The sequence below is a fragment of the Panthera uncia genome (genome assembly GCF_023721935.1).
Source record: "Panthera uncia isolate 11264 chromosome A1 unlocalized genomic scaffold, Puncia_PCG_1.0 HiC_scaffold_17, whole genome shotgun sequence".
NCBI lineage: Eukaryota > Metazoa > Chordata > Mammalia > Carnivora > Felidae > Panthera > Panthera uncia.
Window position 1 is genome coordinate 57,658,730 of NW_026057577.1, and position 27,260 is coordinate 57,685,989.

Consider the following 27,260-nt stretch of genomic DNA (forward strand, 5'->3'; position numbering starts at 1 on the left):
CTGTTTTTAATTTTTTGAGGAACCTCCATACCGTTTCCCACAGTGGCTGAACCAGTTTGCATTCCCACCAACGGTGCAAGAGGGTTCCTCTATCTCCATATTCTTGTCAATACCTATTGTTTCTTGTGTTGTTGATTTTAGCCATTCTGACATGTGTGAGGTGATACCTCATTGTAGTTTTAACTGGAATTTCCCTGATAAGTGATGTTGAGCATCTTTTCATGTGTCTTTTGGCCATCTGCAAGGAGAACCTACTGTTTATCGTATTTTCTTACATGTGTATGTATATATGGTTTAGAGTCTATAAGTTAGATCTAGTACTTGATATTGTTTAATATTTACTATCTTTTGAATGGGTCTTCAAGTTGCTGAGATTTTTCATTTAGGCCTTCAGACTGAATAGGGTTCCTGTGTTCTTTTCTACTTTGTTATATTTACATTATCACTTAATTTGTGGTGAATCCAGGTACTTCAGTGATCTTCACTTATTCTCTTTATTTTAGAATAGTTACTAATAATGTTGATTTCTTTTTTTTTTTATATATATTTATTTTTGAGAGAGAGACAGACAAAGCATGAGCAGGGGAAGGACAGAGACAGAGGGAGATACAGAATTCAAAGCAGGCTCCAGGCTCTGAGTTGTCAGCACAGAGCCTGACGTGGGGCTTGAACTCATGAACCGTGACATCATGACCTGAGCTGAAGTCGAATGCTCAACAGACTGAGCTACCTAGGCACCCCTCTTTATTTCTTGAATAGCTTTTTACCCCAAGTAATTAATGTTGAGAATGTGGAGAAGAAAAGTGGCCTATTACTTTTTATGCAGCTTATTTCGTAATAGTTTTCCTGAGTGTGATGTAAAAACCCTTTCCGGAAGCTTAAGGATATTTCTCTGTAACTATAATGTGTGAAGTTGATTTTCTTAATTTTTAACCAGAATGATATACCACATAGTAGAGTTTTAAAACTCTGAAACACCCGCTTTTGTGTGCACCTGAAAGAATGTATGTTCTGCTAAGTTGGAAAGAATGTTGTGTAAATATCTATGTGGTCATATTGGTTGATAGTGGTGTTCAGGTCTTCTGTAACCATACTGATTTTTTTTGTCTACTTGTTTTGTCAGTTCCTGAGAGAGATAGGTTGAAATTTCTGACTTGATGGGTTTTTCTGGTTCTTTTAATTCTATCAGTTTTTGCTTCATGTAGGTTGATACTGTCTTGTTAGGGAAACAGATTTGTGATGTTTTCTTTGTGTTTTGACTTCTTTATCATTACTAACGTTCCTCTTTATCCCTGGTAATAATACTTCTTCTGTAATCTATTTTATATGATAATATTATAACCACACCCCAGCTTTCTTTTGATTCGGTGTTTGCCTGTTACATATTTTTTGGTTCTTTTGTTTTTAACCTTTTAGTGTGTTTACATTTAAAGTAGCTCTTTTTGGTAGATAACATATAGTTGGTTCTTGGTTTTGCAATCAAGTTGACAGTATCTTTTAGTTTGTTTATGTTATTTACATATATTGATCTGGTTGGATTAAAATCTGTTTTTTTATGAGCTGTTTTCTATTCCAACTATTCTTTGTTTCTTTTTCATTCTTGCCTTCTTCTGGATTAATTATTTTGAGTGTGTTGATGAACTTGTTTGAAGTATTATTTATATCTGCTGTCATGTCTTTTTCTCTGCCGTATCTGTTTGGTTATTTCCTATAGCTTCCTAAGTGGAAGCCTTTTGCCACTGCACTTTGGTTTTAATTTGAGAGATACACTTCTTTCTTAGACTTGAGACTTACTCTTTTGGTATTTAAATTATTTAAAAAGTTTATTTAAATAAACTTTAACAGTTTTCTTTAAACTATCTGTAATTTTTTCTTTTTTTTATTCTTTCAATAGGTTATTCTTTTCAAGGCAAATTGGTTGTGAAGATAACCTATTGTACTGTTTGACATAATTGCACTTTGCAGTAAATCGGTATAATTGATCCTTGAACGATGCCCTAACACCCTGCACAGTTGAAAATCTGTGTATAACTCTGACTTTGCAGAACTTAACTACTAATAGCCTGTTGACTAAAAGCCTTACTGGTAACGTAAACATTCAATGAACAGTTATTTTGTATGTTATATATATTATATACTATATTCTTACAATGAAGTAAGCTAGAAAAGAGAAACTTACTAAGAAAATCACAAGGAAAATACGTTTCCTGTATTTATTGATACCATAAGTTTGCATTGTCTGTTTATAAGGTGAATCATCTATCAGTTATCTATATCAATATTATCTTATATGATACAAAATACTCTAGATATTATATGTATAACACTAGACATCAAACATGAAAATACTTGAAAAGGAAATCCATATTTATAAGTATAATGATTCATGCATTAATAATGAAGAAGCAGCAGTTTAGTTGCTTTTTGATAGCCTAGTCTATACACTAATGAAATCAAAACTTTTATGGCATATTACAGATATATTCCTAATAATGTATTAGAAATATTATTTATTTATGTATTTTTTAAGTTTATTTTGAGGGAGAGAGTGCATGCAAGTAGGGGAGGGGCTGAGAGAGAGAATTCCAAGAAGGGCCTACACTCCCATGGGGCTTAAACTCACAAACTGTGAGATCATGACCTGAGCCGAAATCAAGAGTCATATGTTTAACTGAATGAGCTACCCAGGTGCCCCTGAAAATACTATAGTGAAAAAACAAAAACACTTACTTACCTATGATGATAGGGTGATAAGCAGTTTCCCATTACAAGAGAGACATAATGTATATATGATATAATAATTCTTTGAAAGCAAAGTTACAAAAAAACAGTAAGAAATCCAACATGTTAGTAATGTTATATTAAATATCACTCACCTTACACCTGGGTAAGAATAGGCTTTCTGCTTCCATATAAGTCTTGCACATGATGTTTTTTATGATGACTACTCAGGTGAGGATGACACAGAATGTCTCATACAGTTCTTACTGTATAGTTACTAGATTTCTACATGAAGACACATACACAACAGGTAAGTTGATTAACTATATCGCATGATGATTGTTTATAATCACTTGTTAAATGGAAGTAGATCATCATAAAGGTCTTTGTCCTTGTCATCTTCACGTTGAGAAAACTGAGGAAGAGGAGCAAGAGGAGGGATTGGTCTTGCTGTCTCAGGTGTGGCAGAGGTGGAAGGAGAGGCAGGCACATAGTGTAACTTTATGGAAATCTATTGTCCATTCTGTCTGATTTATTTTGCTTTCCATTTTTCTAAAAATGTTTGTATTGTACCAGTCCTTCTTCCACTGTATTCTTTGGTTTTTAGTGCTTGTGTCCAAGAAGGGTCCATATCATAAAAGAAGTCAAAAGCAGCCTTGAATGATCAGAACCCTTTTGTCAGAGTTCTAATGTTAGTATGTTTTCTCATGCTGTTTGTTCTCCGTCGTCTTCCTCATCATCGGGCACTGATTTGGAAACACTCATGTCCGTTAATTCCTCTGGTGTGGTGATACCTTTCACCTCTTAAATTTCTCCAAGATCCATAATCCATATTTTGAAATCATTCCCCTCCCTCCCTGCCTTTTCTTTCTTTCTGTTTCGTTTCTTTTCCCTTTTCTTTTTTCTTTTCTTTTCTTTTCTTTTCTTTTCTTTTCTCTTCTCTTCTCTTCTCTTCTCTTCTTTACTCTTCTCTTCTCTTGTCTTCTCTTTCTGCCATTATCACAATCTCTTGTATGATTTCCTTGATTGGCTCTGTCATAAGTCCTGAGAAGTCATGTACAACATCTAGACGCAGTCTTCTTTAGCAGGAATTTATTATTTCAGGCTTGATAGCTCTCATGGCATTTTCTTTACAACAGTGGCACCTTGAGCAGTGTAAATCTTGAAGACTTCCATGATGATCTGTCTGTTGGGGTTCTCCTCCATTGCACCAACAATACTTTGATAGAGTACTATGTGTAATGAGCCTTAAAGGTCCTTATGATTCCCTGATATAGAGGCTGAATTAGAGACATTGTATTTGGGGGCACAGTAGACCACTTCGACGCCTTTGGTGTTCAGGTCATAGGAATCCGGGTGGCCAGGGACATTGTCCAATATCAGAGGAACTTTAATAGGCAGTCCCTTACTGGCAAGGTACTTATTACTTCAGGGACAGAACGTTAATAAAACCAATTCAGAAAAAGGGTTCTCATTGTCCAGGCCTTCTTGTTGTACAGCCAAAGGACTGGTGGCTGGTGTTTATCCTGTCCCTTCAAGGATTAGAGGTTAGAAGCTTAAAAGATAAGGGCAGTCCTGATTATAAACCTGCCTGTATTTGCACAAAACAGTCGAGTTAGCCTGTCCCTTCCTGCCTTAAATACTGGTGCTCACTTCTCTTCCCTGCTAATAAATGACCTTTGTGGCATTTTTTTTTTTTTTTACTTTAATAGGGCACCTCATCTGCCTTAAACACATATTTGGGCAAATATGTTTTCTTCTCAATGATTTTCTTAATGGCATCTGGGAACTCAACTGCTGTCTCTTGGTTGGCAGAAGCTGCTTTCTCCTGTTGTCTTGACATTTTTTAAGCCAAACCTTTGTGTAAAATTATCAAACCATCCTTTTCTAGTGTTAAATTCTCCAGCTTTCGATCCTTTACTTTCCTTTTGCTTTAAAGTTTTCCTTTTAGTACAGCAATCTTGGCTCCCACATAAATGCTGCATTTTCAATACAAGATTAAAAGGTATTTAGCAAAAAATGTAAGACTTTGGCCACCAGTTACTATCACTGCAGTGATAACTTCATGAATTTCCTTTTCTTGGAATGGTCCTTATACTGGATTCATTGATCTTAAGATGGTGGGCAGTTGTAGTTGCACACCTCAGCCTATGGTACATATCAGGCATTTCAACTTTTTCCTGTAATGCTGTGACTTTCCTCTGTTCTTGGGAGCGCTTCCAGCATCACTAGAGGAAGTTTGTATGGGTCCCATCGTGTTATTCAGGGTTTACTCTATTGTACTAAACATGATAAAAAATAAGCAAGAACTGTGGGAGACCACTGTTACGGTAATTCTGAATGTATTACAGTTTGTTTTATGCAGTTATGATTTAATACTGCATCTTTATACTTGTTTATGTGTCTCTTGACTGTAAATGGTATCATGTAGAAAGTATTTATATATATAATTGTGATGACTCTTTAAAAATTTTTTTAATGTTTATTTATTTATGAGACAGAGCAGGGGAGGGGCAGAGAGAGAGGGACAGAGGATCTGAAGTGGGTTCTGTGCCGACAGCAGCGAGCCCAGCGCAGGGCTCAAACCCATGAACTGAACCGTGAGATCATGACCTGAAGTCAGTCACTTCGGTACCCTGTGAGCCACCCAGGCATCCCGTGATAACTTTTTAGAACAGATTTATATATTTTTGTGGTAGTAAATGATAAAATAACTTTAAAATATCTTTTAATCAGTTAGTTCTAGATTTTTTATTTCTTTAGCTGGTTATTTTGCACTCATCTGATATTAGCAGAAAATACAAATAGGCTGAGTAGCATTGTTCCTTGAATGGCAAAACCAGGTAAGAAACATTTGTATATGGTGTAGTTAAGAGTTAGTTTTAGGTGTCGGGCTGCCTGGGTGGCTCAGTTGGTTGAGCATCCAACTCTTGATTTTAGCTCAGGTCATGATTACAGGGTTGTAGAATCAAGCCTTTCATCAGGCTCCACTCTGAGCATGGAGCCTACTTGAGATTCTGTCTCTCTCTCTCTCTTTCTCTCTCTCTCTCTCCCCCCCTCTCCCCCCCCCCCCACTCTGCCCCTATACCTCACTTGTGCTCTGTCTCAAAAATAAACATCTAAAAAAATTTTTTTTAAGTTTATTTATTTTGAGAGAGAGCGAGAGAGAGAGAGAGAGAGCACACACAAGTATGAGCCAGGGGAGGGGCGGAGAAAGAGAGCCAAGCAGGCTCCATGTTGTCAGCACAGAGCCCAGTGCAGGGCTCGATCTCACAAACCATGATATCATGACCTGAGCCAAAGTTGGACTCTTAACTGATTGAGCCACCCAGGTGCCCCTCAGAATAAATAAACATTTAAAAAAATAGTTTAAATGGTTGACTACTGACTGATTTTCGTTACTTATGCTTTCTAAATTGAATGGCAATTCAGATGTGAGATTTCATTTGTTAGGAAAATTTTTGTTTAATCAAGTGAAAATTTTGTTTAATTTCAATCCTTATTTTCTGATTTGCTGCAAAATAGTATTTTGTTCTTTGTATCCTCCTTGACTCTTCTTAAAAGAGAGTGTTTTAGAGAACTGAAATTATCACAAATGAAAATATGTAATCTCACCTTATATAGAAAACACTACAGTGAGCATTTGAAGTTAATTTAATTTAGACATTCACATCCTGTTGATTGATAATTGGCTTTCTTGGGCAAAATGGAATTGAAATAATAGCCTACAGATAGATTTATCACATGGTTAAAAACATTAACTTCACAAATAGACAGGTCTCAGCATTTCTGTTACCAGCTCTGTATTTGGATCACTTAACTTCTCTAAATCTGTTTATTCATCAGTAAAAGGGAGTCAATTTTTTTTCTTTTTTTCAACGTTTTTTTTAATTTTTTTTTTATTTTTGGGACAGAGAGAGACAGAGCATGAACGGGGGAGGGGCAGAGAGAGAGGGAGACACAGAATCGGAAACAGGCTCCAGGCTCCGAGCCATCAGCCCAGAGCCTGACGCGGGGCTCGAACTCACGGACCGCGAGATCGTGACCTGGCTGAAGTCGGACGCTCAACCGACTGCGCCACCCAGGCGCCCCAAAAGGGAGTCAATTTTTAAAAATCTTTTAAAATGTTTATTTTTGAGAGAGAGACAGAGCACAAGCTGGGGAGGGGCAGAGGGAGAGAGGGGGAGACAGAATCTGAAGCAGGCTCCAGGCTCTGAGCTGTTTTGTACAGAGCCTGATGCAGGGCTCGAACCCACAAATTGTGAGAACATGACATGAGCTGAAGTCAGATGCTTAACCAGCTGAGCCACCCAGGTGCCCCAAAAGGGAGTCAGTATTGTTGCCTACCTCACAGCGGGTATTGTAAAAATGAAATGGCTAATTCATGTGTTTGCCATGGTCACTGACACATAATTTTCAATCAGTGTTAACTTTTATTACAAAATATAGACTCGGTTAAGTGTAAAGGATATAGACCTTGAACCTCAGGTCTAGGTTTAAAATTGTTTAAGTTTAAAATTTCATTACTGGGGGGCCTGCTGGGTGGTTCGTTGGTTAAACGTTCGACTCCTGATTCGAGTCATGATTTCATGGTTTGTGAGATCAAGCCCTGTGTTGGGCTTTATGCTGAGACGGTGTAGAGCCTGCTTGGTTTTCTTTCTATTCCTTTCCCTCTCCCTTTTTCTGTCCCTTCCCTGGTCTGTGTCTGTGTCTGTGTCTGTCTGTCTGTCTCTCTCTCTCTCTCTCTCTCTCTCTCTCTCTCACACACACACACACACACACACACACACACACGTGCGCTCTCTAAAAATAAATCAGTAAAAAACAAATTTTATTACATGCAAACTTTTTATTTCCTTCCGCTTTTGGAAAAGCATAGACAGGAGGAAGACAGAGTGTAGGGATCTAGGGTCTCTTTCATCCCAGTGTTAGGCTTTTTCATTTAGACTAATCTAGTGAACGATTTTTAAATGGTTTTATGTCACAGACTCCATTATGAATATAAAAATTTTGAGTCCTTTTTTTTAAATAAAAAATATATATGCAAAATTTTATGCACAATTTGGGTGGGTTCGTGCTCTTTCCTTTTAAAGCTTACCTGTGGAGCACCTGTTCAAAAAGAATTGATTTCAGCACAAAATTATAGCGTGAAAATGGGGTTGGTTTCTAGAGTGTTGCATTCCAAAGTAACAGTAATTAAGACCACGAAAGTAGCTGTACTTTGTAGGTTCTGTTTTATTCTAATGTTATGACATCAGCAGGAATCTCACGTATTACTTTGTTCTCTTAATAGTAATGAAGTTACCCACCATGTCCCAGAAATGCTCAAGATCTTATCAGAGGCCAGATATCACTTGTGTGAGCACAATATTCTATGAACAAAACAATTTTAGTGCAGTTTTGTACTAGTGTAGTAGAGGTACCAACAAGTAACATTTATTGATTACTTAGAATGTGCCTCTATATTCCCTGTTAAGCCTTTTATATTCATTTCATCCATTTAAAAGTAGATTCCACTGTTACTCCTATTTTGTAAATAGAAAATCTCGGACTTAGGTTTCGATTTTCTTGAAACTATACAACTTTGAGTCGGAGATTCTGGATTTAACCCCAAGTCTGTCTCTAAAGCTACATGCTCTTAGTTACCATGCCAAGTTACTGAAGACAAAACATTTGGTATTTTACTTAACTTGTGCTGCCTTATGGTTAAATGTGAAATTTCCATTAGCTCTTTTGAAATAATGACCTACCTTGTCTTCTCTGCCTCTTCAAACCATAGTTAATATCGCTGATAACTGATATATAATATGAAATAAACTTTATATAAGATTATATAAATCTGTTTTCTGAGAATTTAATATGAAAATTTGGGGGAGAACTTTTTTGTTAAAAGGTGTGTTATAACTTGGCAGTATATTATTTGAAGACATTAAACCAAAACCAGGTGGCTTGAGATTTGGTTTTCCAATAGATTTTAATCTGGAAGAGCTCAGATGGCAAGTAGCAGAAAGCTTTTATTGTTTATTTATTTATTTATACTGATGAGGAAATAGATTACATAGGTGGGTTTATTGTGAATAAATATAATTACTTACATAAATACTTGATTGTAAACTGAGGCAGATTACAGTTTAAAACCACTTAGCTTAAATCAATTAATAGTGGTTTTCTAACTAACTGTATTTGTACTCTCATCTTCTTTGGCTTAAAGTGGCTATATACAAGCTTTGTTATTTAAACATTTTGTTTACTAATCTTTTCATGTATCCAAGACCCACTGCTTTTGGTTCCGGATACCAATAGAAGTCTTTATGCACCCCGATGATGTTTTACTTCCTGGACTTTTTCTGATTTTGGCTCAGGTACAGCCGTCTACCTGGGTGTCTTGTGGCATTTACACATTTCTTCAGCCTTAGCTGGCTTTTCCTTCAAACATCTCAAATGAACTTGATATTCATGTGATGATTGTATTGCTCAAGTTTGTTAATTTACACTTTATAGCGTTTTCCACTATTTGGTATATAGGGAGTTATTTATACTTAATATACTTCTTAACATTGTGATTAGCTCACTTTTTTGCATTTTTGATAATTTTTAGGCTTTTGGCATGGAATGTATAACCCATGTTGTAAAACTGTTTTCACAGTAGAGTCAGATTCACATGCTCTTATATCATGTTGATATAAAGGCCTATATTTTCAGTGACTGCTTGTATGTTGAAAATGAGGCAACATTTTTAAAATTTGAATTGGACTAACTTTGCATTTGTAATAATTTGAATAGATTATAGAGAAACCACTCTTGGGCACTCTTGGAGGTAAGAGTTCAGATAGTTAAGTGCTGGTATATGGAGTTTATATCTCAGAGAAATTTGGCCATTTGAATGTCTTTGGTGAAGTGTCTGTTCATGTCTTCTGCCTGTTTCTTCACTGGATTATTTGTGTGTGTGTGTGTGTGTGTGTGTGTGTGTGTGTGTGTTGAGTTTGATAAGTTCTTTATAGTTTTTGGATACTAACCCTTTATCTGATATGTCATTTGCAAATGTCTTCTCCCATTCTGTCGGTTGCCTTTTAGTTTCGTTGATTGTATCCTTCCCTGTGTAGAAGCTTTTTATTTTGATGAGGTCCCAATAGTTAATTTTTGCTTTTGTTTCCCTTGCCTCTGGAGATGTGTTGAGTAAGAAGTTGGTGCAGCTGAGGTCAAAGAGGTTTTTGCCTGCTTTATCCTCAAGGATTTTGATGGCTGCCTTTCTTACATTTAAGTCTTTCATCCATTTTGAGTTTATTTTTGTGTATGGTGTAAGAAAGTGGTCCAGGTTCATTCTTCTGCATGTCGCTGTCCAGTTTTCCCAGCACCACTTGCTGAAGAGACTGTCTTTATTCCATTGGATATTCTTTCCTGCTTTGTCAAAGATTAGTTGACCCCATAGTTGTGGGTCCATTTCTAGGCTTTCTCTTTTCCTTTGATCTGTGTGTCTTTGTTGTGCCATTACCATACTGTCTTGATCATTACAGTTTTGTGATACAGCTTGAAGTTCAGAATTGTGATGCCTCCCACTTTGCCTTTCTTTTTCAACATTACTTTGACTTTTCTAGTTCCTTAAAAATTTTAGAATTGTTTGTTCTAGCTCTGTGAAAAATGCTGTTATTATTTTGATACAGATTGCAAAAACAGCATTTTTAAAAGTTTATTTTGAGAGAGAGTGAGAGAGAGAGAACATGTGCACTGTCGTAGACTCTAAGTCTAAAGTTCTCTTTTGAGAAAGACAGATACCATATGGTTTCACTCTTATGTGGATCCTGAGAAACGTAACAGAAACCCATGGGGGAGGGGAAGGAAAAAAAAAAAAAAGAGGTTAGAGTGGGAGAGAGCCAAAGCATAAGAGACTGTTAAAAACTGAGAACAAACTGAGGGTTGATGGGGGGTGGGAGGGAGGGCAGGGTGGGTGATGGGTATTGAGGAGGGCACCTTTTGGGATGAGCACTGGGTGTTGTATGGAAACCAATTTGACAGTAAATTTCATATATTAAAAAATAAATAAAAAAAAATAATAAAGTTCTCTTTTGGCCAGCAAGAGTAGATGCAGGATTAAAGCAATAGATGGCTAATGTCTGGGAAAAGACACGAGCCCCAAATAAGGGTCCTTGCCCTGTATTTATTCAGATCAGAAAGCTTACGAATGTGATGGGCGTGTACAAAGAGACAAAGAAACTGGGAATATCAACTTGGGGACGTGAGGGAAAAGGGTTTTTTGAAGATATGTGGTGTTGGGGTTTGGGTCCATATAAAACAAAATCCTGGCACCGGGCAGATGATTGTTAACAGCAGACAGGAGGCGCCGTGTCTGTTTAACGTAGCTATCCTAGGGGATGAGACAGATGGGGGAATAACCTCAGGGTTAATAAGGCACCTTTTCTTTTGTTAACCCTGTCCACTCTGGGCTGCGTTGCTTGCAGTGTAGTGGTCCATAGTCCAGTTCAACAATTTACCTAACTTGGCCTTATCCTCCTGTGAAAGCAGCTTTTCTGCTATAGTACTTGGTGGTGCTTCCACCCTGAATTGGGGTGCTTCCACCCTGAATATCTAATCTCGCTTATTTCATATACCTATGTATTGGGCACCTTTGCGCCTGTTCCTGTTTAGGGTCTTTCCCCCTCCCTGTCTGTTTCCCCCTTTCTATTTTGGGGTGCCTTTGTACCTCCCTATTCCTGGCTCCTTGCACCTCCCTATTCTTGGGGTGCCTTTGCACCCCCCCATTCTTGGGGTGGCAATCTGGTTTACCCAAACTCGGGTGTGAGTATTTTATGGCTTTGTATTTTTTTACGCCTTGTTAACCCATTGATGTAAGCCTGGGGCATTCCTCAGCTTATCCCCCACAGTGCACACAAGCAGGGGAGGGGCAGAGAAAGAGGGAAAGAGAATCCCAAGCAGGCTGTGTGCTATCAGTGCAGAGCTTCTGACATAGGGCTCAGTCTCACAGACTCTGAGATTATGATTTGAACTGATATCAAGAGTCAGATGCCTAAGTGACTGAGCCACCCAGGAGCTCCCAAAATAGCATTTTTATATTGTGAACTTTTTTGTTGTGGGACTTACTTGTTTTTTGTTGGTTAAGTTTTCTAAGTTTTATAGTCAGTAAGTAATACCAGCCTTGGTGTTATATATTACTGGTAGAATTACTGTGAAAGTGGAACCATTTGATTTAAATCTAATATAGAAAACATTAGTCATAAACTACTAAAATCTGCTTTTTTGTGTGCTTTGGAGAAATGACTGATTCTAGAACAGGGAAAATACAACATGAGCAGAGATTAAGTGCTTAAGCAAACAGATTCTGAAAGGCTAAAGCTGGAATAATTTTAGCAACAAAATGATAGTGTTTAATTTTAACCCAAAGATTAGAAAAATATCCATGAGTCCATACGGATATAAACAAATGGAGCTGAAAGGACAGATCTTTCTTACAGAATCTGAAATCATAAATGTGGATTCTCCCCTTTCTAAGCAGTAGCACTTAATTGTCCTCTCTTTGAATGGGGAGTAGACTTAGTGACTCACCTTTTTTTCTTTAATTTTTAAAAAAAAATTATTAATTTTTGAGAAACAGAGAGTGAGTGGGGGAGGGGCAGAGAGAGAGAGAGAGAGAGAGAGAGAGAGAGAGACAGACACAGAATTGGAAGCAGGCTCCAGACTCTGAGCTGTCAGCACAGAGCCCTTTGCGGGTCTCGGACTCCTGAACTGTGAGGTCAAGACCTGAGCTGAAGTTGGATGCTTAACCGACTGAGCCACCCAGGCGCCCCCAACTTAATGACTCATCTTAAAAGCTGAGTACATGTGTGCTGGGCAGAAAAGAGGACTATATTGAGCATTTTAGACACAGTATAAATAAAAGCATTGACATAGCCAGACATGTTCTTCAGTTTATTTTATGAAGACAGAGATATGCTTGGTTACATTATTTGGACTTCATCCTATAGTCGGTGGTTCAAACATTGGAAGATATAATCATCACCTAGGAAGCTTTCCTGTAAACACAGTTTTACAATATGACATGGAGGTGGATCTTGAAATAAGATACTGAGAAGCAATCTAGGTTAGAGAAAGAGGTCAGATGCCATTAAAAAAACAAAGAGAGACTTGAGAAAGTTCATTGGAAATTCATAGGTTGGTCATGACTTTGAAGTACCTTTGGAGGAATACATTACAAGAGGCCATGTTGCAGTGGATTGAGAAGTGAATAGGAATGGGGTCTGTAAAATGAACAAGTCAGGAGATGATAGATGTTGGAGAGGATGTGGAGAAATGGGAACCCTCTTGCACTGTTGGTGGGAATGAAAACTGGTGCAGCCATTCTGGAAGACAGTGTGGAGGTTCCTCAAAAAATTAAAAATAGATCTACCCTATGACCCAATGATAACACTGCTAGGAATTTACCCAAGGGATAAGGAGTGCTGAGGCACAGGGGCACTTGTACCCCAGTGTTTATAGGAGCACTTTCATCAATAGCCAAAATTATGGAAAGAGCCTAAATGCCCATCAACTGATGAATGGATAAAGAAGTTGTGGTTTATATATACAATGGAATACTATTTGTCAATGAGAAAGAATGAAATATGGGCTTTTGTAGCAACGTGGATGGAACTAGGGAGTATTATGCGAAGTGAAATAAGGTAGAGAAAGACAGATACCATATGTTTTCATTCATATGTGGATCCTGAGAAACTTAACAGAAGACCATGGGGGAGGGGAAGAGGGGGAAAAAATAAAAGTTACAGAGGGGGAAGGAGGCAAACCATAAGAGACTCTTAAATACTGAGAACATACTGAGACTCTTAAAACTGAGGGTTGATGGGGGTTGGGGGAGAGAGGAAAGTGGGTGATGGGCATTGAGGAGGGCACCTGTTGGGATGAGCACTGGGTGTTGTATGGAAACCAGTTTGACAATAAATTTTATATATATAGGAATGGGATGTGTAGAGGAAATCAAGACTTATTGGTGAGAAAGAGGGAGATCAAGGAGGTGGAAGTTAAGCAGGGAAGACAAGGCTAAAGGAAGGCTATTTGAAGATGAAAACTATGTGTTTATACACTGGGAAGATCCTAGTGGAAGAAGTGAAGACACTTAGGAAACAAGATGAGTAACTACTGAAGTAGAATGCTCCAGAGGAATAGAGTGATGGACTAAATATTTTCATGCAAGTGTTGATTTCGACATGAGTGATACTGCCTCCTCATAGATAAGCAGTAAGAAAGGTTGGTGGCATATATAAACTTGGAACGTCATTGTATTGAGCAGGAAGTTGAGGTTTATTTCTGTGGCTTCTGGTTTTGTCTTTGATGAGGGAAACGGAGTTTTATGCTGGTACTGAGTAAGTTGAAATGTTAAGGACCTTGAAATATGTGTTTAGGCATTGGAATGGTCACTGTGATAAAAAGAGAATGGAGTAAATTTGCGACAGTTGAAAATCTTACCAAACAAATCAAATACAGTAATATGTTAAAAAGATAGCGTATCATGATCAAGTGGATAGAGCTTTTCAAGGAATTCATGGTTGGTTTGACATTAAATAATTTACCATACTATAAACTGAAATAGAAAAATTCTAAGATTATCTTAATTGATGTTAAAATACAACATGAAAAAATTCAACACTCAATCACTCAGGATGAAAACAAGGCATCTATGAAAAATTATAACAGTTAACACCATACTTAATGCTGAAAGACTATATCCTTCTACCTAAGGTGAAGAACAGGATAAAGATGTTCATTCTCAACACTTCCATAAAACATTGTAGTGGAAATCCTGGCCAGTATAAACAGGCAAGAAAAAGAAAGAAAAGGCATCCAGATTAGGAAGGAAGAAGTAAAACTATTTGCAGATCTCTTGTTCATCTATATAGAAAATATAATAGGAGAAGTATACCTTGTAAATAGTTTGGAAGATTTGATGTTACTGTGATTTGAATTCTCTCAAAATGGATCTGTAGATGCAATGCAATTCCAGTAAAAATCCCAGCAGGTTGTTCTTATGGAATTGAACAGGTGATTCTGAAAGGTATAGAGAAATATAAAAGCCTAGAATGACAAAAACAACTTTGAAAAAGGGCAATAAGTTTGGATAGCTAACATCACTTAATTTGAAGACTTAATCGAAAACCACCATAATCATAAGTGTGATACTGACATAAAGGAAGGCAGGTAGAACAGTAGGACAGAACAGTGTCCAGAAATAAACCCACCCATATATAGATTACTGATTTTTCAAAAAGATAAAATGGTAATGTAGTGCTGAAAGGATAGTCTGTTAAATAAATGCTGTGTAAATAAGAAAAAACTTTAATTCATACCTCATACTATATTTTAAAAAATTAATTCAAAAGGGAACATAAGTTTAAATGCAAAACTGAAAGTATAAAACCTTCAGAGGAAAAAAAAAACTCTTGTGTTTTTGGCTTTGTCAAAGATTTCTCAGATAAAACAGTAATTTCAAGATCCATAAAAGAACTAACTCATAAATTAGAGTTCATAAAAAGGCAAAACTTCTGCTCTTTAAAAGACACCCTAAAAAGGCAAAACTTCTGCTCTTTAAAAGACATCCTACAAAGAATGAAAAGACAAGCCAGAGACGGAGAAAATCCTGCCAGACATTTATCTGATAAGTGAGTGGTATGTCCAAACTCATAAAACCTAACAATAAGAGGAAAAGACAGTTAAAACCTTGAAAAAAGTTGTGAACAGTTCATGACAGAAGGTAGATGTATGGATGGCAAAAAGCAGATGAAAAAGTGCTCAACAACATTAGCTATTAGAAAATGCAAATTCAAACTAAATGAGATAGCATTATATACCTATAAGAATGACTAAAATTTAAAGGGTTGACTATACCAAGTGTTGGTGAGATGTGTGGAAGAACTGGAATACTCATACAGTGCCACTGTGACTATAAAACGGAATAACCTCTCTGGAAAACAGTTTGGCAATTTGTTAAAAAGTTAAAACGTATACCTTTTAGGTGACCTATCTGTTCTACTTTTAGATAGTTACCCAAGAGAAAAGGAAATTTACGTTCATGTGAAGATTTATACATGAATGTTAATAGCAGCTTTATTTGTCATAGTAAAAAACTAGATTTAACTTAAAAGTCCATCAGTAGTTGAATGAATAAACAAACTGTGGTCTATCTATACAGTGGAATACTACTCATTGAAGAGTAATGAACTCAATACATGCAACAACACAAATGAATCTCAGAATAATTGGGCGGAGTAAAAGAAAGCAGACAAAAAAGTATATTCTGTATGATCCCATTTATGTAAAATTGTAAAATATGAAAACTGTAGTGACAGTAAACAGTGAGTGAAATGAAGACGGAGAGATTATCCAGGTGCACAAGGAGACTTTTGGAAAATACTCATTATTTTGTTGATGTAGATTCGTGGGTATATCTTATGTCAAACCTTATCAAAATGTGTATTTAAAGTATTTGCTGTTGTATGTTAATTATAACTCAAACTGTTTAATAATTGAAAAGAAAACAAAATTTTTTTGCCATAATGTTTGTGGTACAGTTGAAAAGTGAAAGGACCAAAAATGAGGTTGGAGTTACAGTGTCATCATTGAGTATTGGAAAAAGGGTTCACGTACATTATTATGATAGCCTTTAGTGGTTGCCAGTGGTATTTTTAAAAATATTTTTATTTCTTAATGTTTAAATGTCTTTGTTCATGTGAATATAAAAGTATATAAAAGTACTGAGAAAAATGACATTTTCCTCTTTTTTCTCTTCTCCCCTCCCCCCCCCCTTTTTTTTAAAGGAGTGACAGTTCATTCAGATTCTTTGTATTCTTCTTCGTCTATATTTGTCAGTTTGCTGTTCATGTACTCCAAGCTGCAGGATTTCATAATTGGGGCAACTGGTAAGCCGTTTACTTTAATTACTCTAGTTTTAATCTGTTTGTGTAGTACCTCTATATAATTTTTGGCTCCCTAAAAATAGTTAACATAGAAAAGCCAGATTATCAAAAGTAAAAATAGTAAAAAATGCAATTTAAAAAATGTCTAAGGCATAACCTTTGGGCAAACCATTCTATATGAAAATTAGGTTGCCATCTTTTTTTTTTTTTTTTTTCAAGAAACAAACTTTTTTTTTTAAAGTTGTTTATTTAGAGAGTGAGCAGGGGAGGGGGAGAGAGAGAGAGGGAGGGAGGGAGGGAGGGAGAACTCCAAGTAGGCTCTACACTGTTAGCTTGGAGTCCATTGTGGGGGTCAAACCCACAAACTGTTGGAACATGACCTGAGCCGAAACCAAGAGCTGGATGCTTAACTGACTGAGCCACCCAGGCGCCCCTAGGTTGCCATTTTTAAAAACAGCATATTGTATCTAGTTTAAATGAAATGTATATATAACAGGTACTAAAAGGAAGAGTAAAAAGACTGAGGAGTGGTCAAAGCTGGGCCAAGGATTGTGGAGGGGAGAGGAAAGAACTTGTAGGATTTAAAGGAAAAGAGTACCTGTTATGTGTAAAGCACTATTTTAGGTATATAAACATATATTTCCATACAAACACATGCATGTGAACACTTGTCTTTGAAAAATGGTATCACTGCAATGCTCACTCTGGGAGACCCTCAGAAACTGAAACTATTTGGACTCAAGCTAGGAGATAATAGCAAATTTGTATCTGTGTTCATACACTTTGGAACAATCATTCCTTGAATGAAAAAATGGGTAGAAGAGTACACATCTCTAAAATTATCCCTCCCTCTCTTGTATTTTAATTGAGTTACATACAGTTGAGTTCTTATAAACAACACCATATACAAGACAGTTTTGCTGCACTGTACATAAACTAAAATAAGCATGTAGCTGGAGTGAATTGAGGACTTAAGTTTAGTGTGCTACCACCAAATCAGAATAGAGACTGGCAATCAGACAATTATCGGTAGCTTTGTGGATCTCCTAATGGGCATGTATACAGGTAGAGAATTTTTATAGATACCTTAAATCAGTTCTTAAAAAACGTAGCATTCGTTATCATTTCTAATAGTGTGTTTAGTCTTTGGCATATGAGGGAAAGAAAATGTTCTTAAATGTTTCATTAAAAAATTCACTGTTTATGTTAACAGCACAAGTTTTTTTTTTTTATTCTTATGAAATTGAAGTAATTTGTTTAGTTTTTTTTCAGCACAGATTCAGAAGAAAGTGTTAAAATTGAGCATAACAGAATGTGTAGTGGCTAAATAGCACAGGAGACTGATAGGAAGGGGCCATACCGGATGACCTGTTTGAAGATCAACCTCATGTGATCCAGCAACTTTTTAAAAAATTAAACTGTTTATTTTGAGATAATTGCAGACTCACACAATTAGAAGAAATAAAACTCTATACCAAATTTTCCCAAGGGTAACATCTTGCAAAGCCATGGTATAATTTCAAAACAAGAATCTGGACAGTCATAAGTAGAGATAACATTTCCATCACCAGAGAATCCCTCATGTTGCCCTTTTGTAGCACATTAATTTCCCTCCTGCCCTCATCCACTTATTAACCCCAGCTATCACTAATGTGTTGTTCGTTTCTGTTATTTTGCCATTTTAAGAATGTTATTTAAATGGGGTCACTTGGGTGGCTCAGTGGTTAGGTGCCTGGCTCTTGATCTCAGCTCAGGTCTTGATCTTGGGGCTGTGAGTTCAAGCCCTGCATTGGGCTCCATGCTAGGCATGAAGCCCACTTAAAAAAAAAAAATGTTGTATAAATGGCGTCATGGGATAAGTAACTTCTTTTTGTGCTCAGCGTAGTTCTCTGGAGATTCATCTGGGTTATTGTGTGTATCAGTAGCAGTAGTTCTTTCTTTTTTATTCCTCAGTAAAACTCTGGATGTACCGCAGTTTGTTTATCCGTTCACCAGTGAAGGACTAGACTTTTCTCATTTTAGGCTATTATAAATAAAGCCTCTACAAACATTTGTGAACAGGTTTTATGTGAACATCTGTTTTCATTTCTCTGTGATAAATATCCAAGAGTATAATTGTTGGTTCATATGGAAGTTTCATGTTTAGTGATCTTTTTAAGAAACTAACAGACTGTTTTTCAGGATGACTATACCATTTTACATTGCCACCAACAATGTATGAGTTACTCAGCTTCCACATTCTGGCCAGCATTTAGTGTTGTCACTTTTTAAAATTTTAGCTGTTTTGATAGATGGATAGTGATATCTCACTGAGGTTATAAGGTGTATTTCTCTGGTGACTTATGATGTTGAACATCTTTTCATGTGATCTTCCCCCCTCTTTATAGCCTCTTGATGAAACATCCTTTCATGTGTTTTGCCCATTTTCTAATTGAATTTTTTTTTCTAACTGTTGAACTTTGAAAGTTCTTCATATATTCTGCGTGCTAATCATTGGTTGGATATATGGTTTACAAATATTTTTTTCCATAACTAAGCAGAATTTAAAATGAACTTAAAGTAATAATGAACGCCTATACTTAAAAAGTAAAATCTGGTGGTACACACTTTAGGCTCTGGCATTTTCTATTAGGTTTGAATTTAGACTATGCCATTTATTAGCTATATGACTGAGAAAGTTACTGAATATCTCTGATTCAGTTGCTTATGTGTATAATAAGGATTTAAAACAACGTCTATCTATGGAGTGCCTGGGTGGCTCAGTCGGTTAAGTATCCGACTTCAGCTCAGGTCATGATCTTATGTTTTGTGAGTTCGAGCCCTGCGTTGGGCTCTGTGCTGACAACTCAGAGACTGAAGCCTGTTTCAGGTTCTCTGTCTCCGTCTCTGTCTGCTCCTCCTCCACTGATGCTTTGTCTCTCAAAAATAAATAAATGTTTAAAAAAAAAACCTTTTTTTAAACAGCATTTAAGGGGATTTTGTGAGAATTAAAAGAGTTAACATGAAGAATTTGAACATTGTGTGGCTTATAAGTGCTGAATATGTGTTGGTCCTTATTTTTTAAAAACCTGGCATTAACTTATTTGTCTAATCATACTCTTTTTTAAAAAAATTACTTGTTAGTGGTTGGATTTCATCCCTTACTGGTCTCAACCAAAGTATTCCTGTTGGAATTATGATGATCATCATAGCAGCACTTTTCACAGCGTCAGCGGTCATCTCACTAGTTATGTTTAAAAAGGTAAGTGACATTTTACATCTGTAAATTTTTATAGTTAATCTTATGTGCAGTTCTCATTTTCCCATTTTGTTTATTATTTTTTTTAATGTTTATTTGATTTTGAGAGAGAGATGAGAAAGAGAGAGAGTGTGAATCAGGGAGGGGGCAGAGAGGGAGACAGAATCCGAAGCAGGCTCCAGGCTCTGAGCTGTCAGCACAAAGCCCCATGAGGGGCTCGAACTCACAAATCGTGAGATTGTGACCTGAGCCAAAGTTGGATGCTTAACGACTGAGGCACCTAGGTGCCCCTCCCATTTTGCTCCTAATTCAGTGTAACCTCAAGCCATTTTGTTCTTCTTGTTACAAGTGTGCTCTCTGAGCATTACAATTAGAAGTTATGGATAGATAATATTGCCTCACGTTTTTAACTTACTCTAAAAAGGGAATATTTTAAAATCCTGTTATTAGGGCTTTTCATGAAGAGTCAGTCTCATTTTGAAAATTTGGAATTGGGGTGCCTGGGTGGCTCAGTTGGTTAAGCATCTGACTTCAGCTCAGGTCATGATCTTGTGGTTCATGGGTTGGAGCCCTGTGTCAGGCTCTGTGCTTACAGCTCAGAGCCTGGAGTCTGCTTGGGATTCTGTGTCTCCCTCTCTCTCTGCCCCTCTTCTGCTTGTGCTCTGTCTCTCTTAATCTCTCAAAATTGAATAAATGTTAAAAATTTTTTTTAATTTGGAATTAAAAAAATACATATTCTGATTTCTTTTTTTGAATATAAAGCATATTTGCCTAATTGATAAATAGAAGTAAAAAAGTGTGGAACGTGCATTTTGTTTGTATTTGAAATTGAAAGACATGAAATTATGAGTATAAAGCTGATGATGGGTTTGGGCTGGGTTATAACATGAATTTTATTTTAGTGATTGCCCAATTATCTTAGCTATACTTCTTTCTGTAAAATTCCCATGGCTATTTTCATAGCCCCCAAAAAATTATTACATAGAGAAATCAAAGTTATGATTTGTGTATATAAGGTTTTAATGTGTCTTACATATTTTTGATATCCTATGTGTGTCCAAACATGTAGATTGTACATCATACAGAGACCCTGGGAATAACACTTATGTTTTAAGATGATAAAGAACTTTTGGGGGAGTCTCATTTTAAAGAAGATAATTCCTTAGAACTGTTTTTTCTTAATTTTTACTGTCTGGTAACTTAAGAAAATGTACAAGGAAAATAGAAATAACTAACTTAAGAAATAACTAATTTAAGAACACTTTTGCACTCTTGGGGCACCTGAGCGTCCAACTTCAGCTCAGGTCATGATCTTGCATTTGTGGGTTGGAGCCCCACATCGGGTTCTGTGCCGACAGCTCAGAGCCCATAGCCTGCTTTGGATTCTCTGACTCCCTTTGTCTCTACCTCTCCCCTACTTGCACTCTGTCTCTCTCTCTCTATTTCTCAAAAATAAAATTTAAAAAGTTAAAAAAAAAAAAACACTTTGCACTCTTGAAATATTTTGCACATTTGCCTTTTATCCTTTTCAAAACCCTGAAGACTAGGCTGTGTTCTTTCTGTCCATATTTTGCTACTCATTTTCTCTCTTAAAAGCTGTTACTTGTTTTCTGAACTGGTCACACGTACTATTGAATATTGAAACTCAGCTTTCCAAAGTTAATAAATCACGTATCCTTTTTGCAGTTATCTTTTTCCTTGAACTCTGCAGCTTTCTACGCTGCAGGTGGCCCCTCTTCCTCATTCTGTGTAATTGTGTTCTGATTCTTCTGCCTTTGACTTATTCTTTCTCCTTCATTCCTTTTTCCAGCTCCTAAGTACATGTGTACTTAAATGCAGTCAGCTCTCTGCTCTTTGTGTTCTATAATCTTTGTCCTTGCAAATTTCAATCTCCAATTTTGGGGGTCCTTTCTCTTCTCTATTCTGGGTGGCTTAGAATCTTGGAGTTGGAAGACATAATGCTTTGCATAAAAATTTAGTTGCTTCCTCAGGTGACTTTTTAGAACTCCTATTGATTGGTATCATCATGTCACAGTAATGTTTCTTCTCAGAACTAGCTCTTCTTCCAGAAGCTCTGATTCATAATCAAGAAAAATTTATTAAGACCACATATTATATGATTTCATTTACCACGAAGTGTCCAAAATAGGCAAATCTATAGAGATAGAAAGTAGATTTGTGGTTGCCTGAGGTTGGGGGTAGGGTGGAGAGGGATTGCTGATGGTTATGAAAGTTCTTTTTGGGGTGATGAAAATTTCTAAAATTAGATTGATAGATGATCTATTCACAACACTATAAATACTAAAAACCATTAAGTTCTATCCTTTAAAAGGGTAAATTGTATATTATGCAAATTTTATCTCAGTAAAGCTGTTTTTAAAAAATGAATATTTCTTAAGTACCTACTGTAAATTAGGTGGTACTAAGTATTTTCTCCTATGATTCCATTAAAATTTATGTCAACACTTTGACTGCTTTTGTCAGTGCTTTCATTACTTTTTTAGTCACTATCCTAGATAACTTTCTAAGTATCTTTTCCACCCTTTTCTTCCTTTTCATTCCCAGTCTGAGCTAGCCCAGAAATGTTTTGCAGGTCACCACACCCTCACTTCCCCCATCTTCCTTCAGTTACTATATGAATCTAAAAAAACCCACCCAAACAACTCTGAAGATTTTTAAAGTGGACTTGGATTGGGGAATGGGATTTTGATGGTTGTGGGAACTAGGGCTAGTAGTGACCTTATACTGCTCCTGGATCCACACTTGCTTCTCCAGTGGAAGACCCATGTCTTAAGGATTGTGTCATCCTTAATTTTCTTGGGAACTTAACTGTAGGTGTTACTCACTATGGCATCTGGGTACAAGCCACTCTATATATCTTATAATGCACATACTCTGGGTACCCAGCTTGTTAGAGTTCCTCCAGGGTGAATGTGGCTTCTAGCCTTGGAATTAGAGGAGCAAGAGCTTTGGAACCATACAATTCAGGTTGAAATTCTGGTGCCTTGACTTCAAGGTGTGTGAGCTGAGGCAGGCTTCTCTAACCACTCAGTCTCAGTGTCATCACCTGTACTCTAAGCTCCTCAGGGGCAGAGACCTAGTCTGTGTGCTTTCAGGTTTTTTTGATCACATCTGGAACAGTGACTGGCAGTGATATATGGTGGGCACTCAGAGTATTTGTTGAATGAAGGAAGGAATGGGAATAATAACTACTTCCATAGGGTTGGAGTGAGGATTAAGTGAAACAGTGAACATAAGCTGCCCAGCACAGGGCTTCTTCAGCTAAAATTAACGACTTTTTCTGGTCTTCTTGACCCCTTTATCAGTTTATATGCAGGGTGGTCTGGTTTAGTGTCTACTTTTGTTTAGTAGGTGCCTGTATCAGTCTAAAAGGATTTGGCTTATGTGGTTGTGGGAGCTTGCTGAATTAGTCCGAAATCCATAGAGTGGGCAGGCAGGAAGGGTTGGAAAATCTGAAGCAGAAGATGAAGCTCCAGTGCCAGGTGAGATTTCCTCAGAGAAACCTCAGTTCTTTTCTTAAGGCCTTTCAACTGATTTGATCAGGCCTATCAGGTCAAATACTATTCTCCTTTTCTTAAAGACAACTGATTAATAATCACATGCCCAAAATACCTTCACAGCAACATCTAGATTAGGGTTTTATTAATAACTGAAGACTATAGCCTAGCCACAGAAACCTGACCATCACAACATCTCTTTGGAAATCACAACATCTCTTTGGACATTTCCTTTATTATTGCGGATGCTTTATAAAACTAGAAATGTAGTAAGTTTAAAATACAGTAAATACAGTAATGGATTTTGGGGTATGTTGCAGGTTCTATTCATTTTTTAAACAACCACTTATGATCATGTGTTATGTGCCAAGTGCTGCACTGTGTATGAGCTCAAGGAGCTCACATTTTGGTGTGAAGGATAAACAAGTGAGTGGGTACCACAATTCGGTGATTTAGTGGCTGTTTTTGGGGCAAGTACAGGGATCACAGAGGAGAGATACCTAATTAAGTTTTGGAGATATTTTAAAGTAGTGGGGTCTTGTAAAGTGTTTGCTTGGCTGAGATATTATGATTAGCAAGAGTTATCTAAGTAAAAGAATAGGGAGAAGGAAGAGCGTAAATAGGTACCAGGTAACAGGGATACCATTTTCATATCTAGTTGCAGGAAATAACATGACATAGGGAATTAAAAGTAGCTCAGAATGGATGGAAAATCAGCTTGGTGCATGAGTTGGACAGGGAGAAATGTGCGGTGTTGTTGGTGGAGGACAGGAAAAGATGAGACTACATACATAAGTTTAGTTAGATTTTGCAAGGTCTTGTAAAGTAGGAAAACTTGTTAGGTTTGGATCTTTCCCACAGAGTGGTGGTGAGCCATAGAAGTGGTTTAAAGAGGAAAGTAAAAGAATTGATGAATTGATCAATTTGAGCTTTAGAAAGATTTGTAATTTGTGTGGTGGGGATATGGTACTTGGAGAAATGAAGACAGGGAGGCAGGATAGGAAGCAGGTTAGTAATGGTGGCCAGAACTAAGGAAGCGGCAGTGTGAAGTAACTGTACTCAAGGGAGTATGCACGTAGTGATTGATTGGACCTGGCCCCAGAAGCAGAGGATGAGGGAAGGCTCAAGAATGACACCCAGGTTTTTAGATGGTGGGTCATTCAGAAAGAGAGTATAGGAAGAAGAATAGATATATGGGCATTGGGGTGCCTGGCTGTCTCAGTTCATAGAGCATGTGACTCTTAATCTCAAGGTTGTGAGTTCAAGCCCCGCATTGGGTATGGGGCCTACTTAAATAAAAACACATTATGTGAAAAAGATATATGGGCATCAAGTTGTTTTCAGCTTTAAATCCAGAGAATTTAAAATGATGCTGGGGTATCAAAATATAAATACATGGTAGGCTTTTGGATCTGTAAGTTGGAAGCAAAGCAAAGAGCTTTAGGCAGGATTTCTAGACTTGGGAAGTATTGACTTCTTGATGTAAATGAATCCTAGAAAATGGGTATGGAGTAAGATGAGTGTAGAACACTACCAACACTTAGAAATCTGCTGAAGAAAGAATGTGGAGGGAATTTTAACAATGGTTGCAGTGGGATGTGTGGTACAGATGATTAATATGGTTGGAGTGGGAGGAAGTGTTTATTCTACAGCTGCTGTTAAACTGACTCCTGTGTACAGCTCTCGTAAGTGTTTGACCTACAGCTTTCTCCCCAGGAACACAGTTCTTTAAGATCCAGTGCATTAAAGGAAAAGTTGTAGAGTTGTGCTGATTGTATGCCAGGCATTGAAAAGAAATGGTTCCTTCCCAAATAAGTGTATTAGTATGGGAAATGTGTAGCATATAGGTTGATTTTTTTTTTGTTTGTTTGTTACTCATGGGTAAAGAAGTTACCAGTTTACACTTTTTATATGTGTCCACTGTCAGTCGATGCAATATAAGTTCCTAAACTTCTCTGAATCTCATATTCTTGTGAAATAGGAATTAAGATTAGATGATTTTCTGAATGGTTTTATGAAGTACAATAAATGGGGATAATAAAAGCTAAACTGTAATTTGAGCTCAGATTTCATACTTGTAGTAACAAGGATTTCTCTTACTTTGGGTAGAAATTGAGATCCAATAAAAACACTTGATTTGGGGGCACCTGGGTAGCTTACGCGGTTAAACATCCAACTCTTTCAGCTCAGGTCATGATCTCATTGTGGGTTCAAGCCCCGCATAGGGCTCTGTGCTTACAGTGTAGAGCCTGCTTGAGATCCTCTCTCTCTTCTCTTTCTCTGCCTCTCACCCCCTCATGCTTTCTCACTTTCTCTCTCTAAATAAAAAACAAAACAAACAAAACGCTTAGTTTTAAATTTTCTCTTCCACACTTGCACAAAACTGGCTGTTTCCTTTGTGTGTATGTAGCCATAGTTGCTAACCACTAGGGGTCAGGCTCCTCATAAACAGTTAATGCCCTCCAAAAGTTATTGATGCACACCATTTGACTCTAGAATTGTTGCATTTTATTATGCTATTCTGTGTTTCCAGACCCAGCTAAATGTGCTCTGTGGTATATATTTATTTCAGTTGAATACAGTTTTGAGAATTTGGTTGGCATTCTGAAGTCTTGCATAATTGGAGTAGGTAATAATTGCTGTATCAAGTGCCCACTATGAGTGCTATGGTATCTTTGTTTCCTTGTAGTGTCATTTTATAATTGAAATTTAAAAAAATTGAAATGCAAGAATATCTGTCATTTCAAAGATAAGGGAGTAGTTCAGTTCTTAACTTTCAGAGATTTCTTTAATTTTCTCTTAGGTTGTTTCTAAAAGGTATTTTTTTTAAGGTCTTTTGTCTGTAGTAAATAAATGGAATTGAGTAATAGTTTTGGACTAAGGGGGAGGTGTTTTCAGTGGGTCAAATAATAATAAATGAATGAGTCACAGGACACTGTATATCAGGGGAATCCAAAATTTTTCTTCTTTTAATTGGTATAAGAACTAGAATGGCTTAGTATGGAAGAGATAAATAGATGATACATAATTTGTACTCCTTTTGGGACCTAGTTATAAATGACTATTTTTCCCATAAAATTTAAGAAACTGTTCATAGACATTTGTGTTCACATTAATAAACTAATTACTAACAGTGATTTTTAAAGCATTTCAAAAGCAATTTAGAATAAATTTCGCTTAAAAAAAAAAGTTTCCCTAAATACTTGAATTGTTTTTAAAAATGCCAGTATATCTATTCTGAAAAAACTTCTCTGTGAGAGTATATAATTCGGGTATATGATCCAAAGTGGAGATGATGATGGTGATGATAATAATAATAATAATAATAATAATAATTATTGGTGTTTTATAGTAAATGCTCTATGAACATACCCAGTTATATTTAATAATGGTCTTAGGTTAAAAATGATGATTTCATTTTCTTTGAAAACATTGCTATTGTTCACCCCTCCTTTTTTTTTTTTTGCTTCCTTTTTAATTTTTTTTGTTTTATTTGGATCTAGGACAGAATGCTGATAATTTAATGTACTTTTTTTTTTTTAATAGTCACATTTAGGTATACTTCTTTTGCCTTCTTTCTGCCTCTTTCTCTGAATCATCCAAGACTATAATTTTTCCTGATTAAAAATCCATTTCAGATGATTGACATGGCCTTTTTTCTTTTTCTTTTTCTCTTTCTCTTTCTCTCTTTCTCTTTCTCCTCCTCCTCCTCCTCCTTCTCTTTTTCTCTTTCTCCTTCTCCTCCTCCTCCTCCTCCTCCTCCTCCTCCTCTTTTTCTTTTTCTTTTTCTTTTTCTTTTTCTTTTTCTTTTTCTTTTCGAGAGGAGAGTGAACATGTGCATGTGCAAGCAGGGAGAGGGAGAGAGAG

General features: G+C 36.7%; 1 protein-coding gene across 2 annotated transcripts in view; it reads left to right on the forward strand.

The window, feature by feature from the left end:
• The window catches only part of SCAMP1 (secretory carrier membrane protein 1), a 130,371-nt gene that overhangs the window by 91,696 nt on the left and 11,415 nt on the right, over positions 1 to 27,260 (forward strand). For both annotated transcript variants that reach the window (XM_049649707.1, XM_049649709.1), the window contains exons 7-8: positions 16,539 to 16,640; positions 19,761 to 19,878. In XM_049649707.1, the coding sequence (XP_049505664.1) occupies positions 16,539 to 16,640; positions 19,761 to 19,878 (220 nt within the window). The remainder of the gene's footprint in view (positions 1 to 16,538; positions 16,641 to 19,760; positions 19,879 to 27,260) is intronic.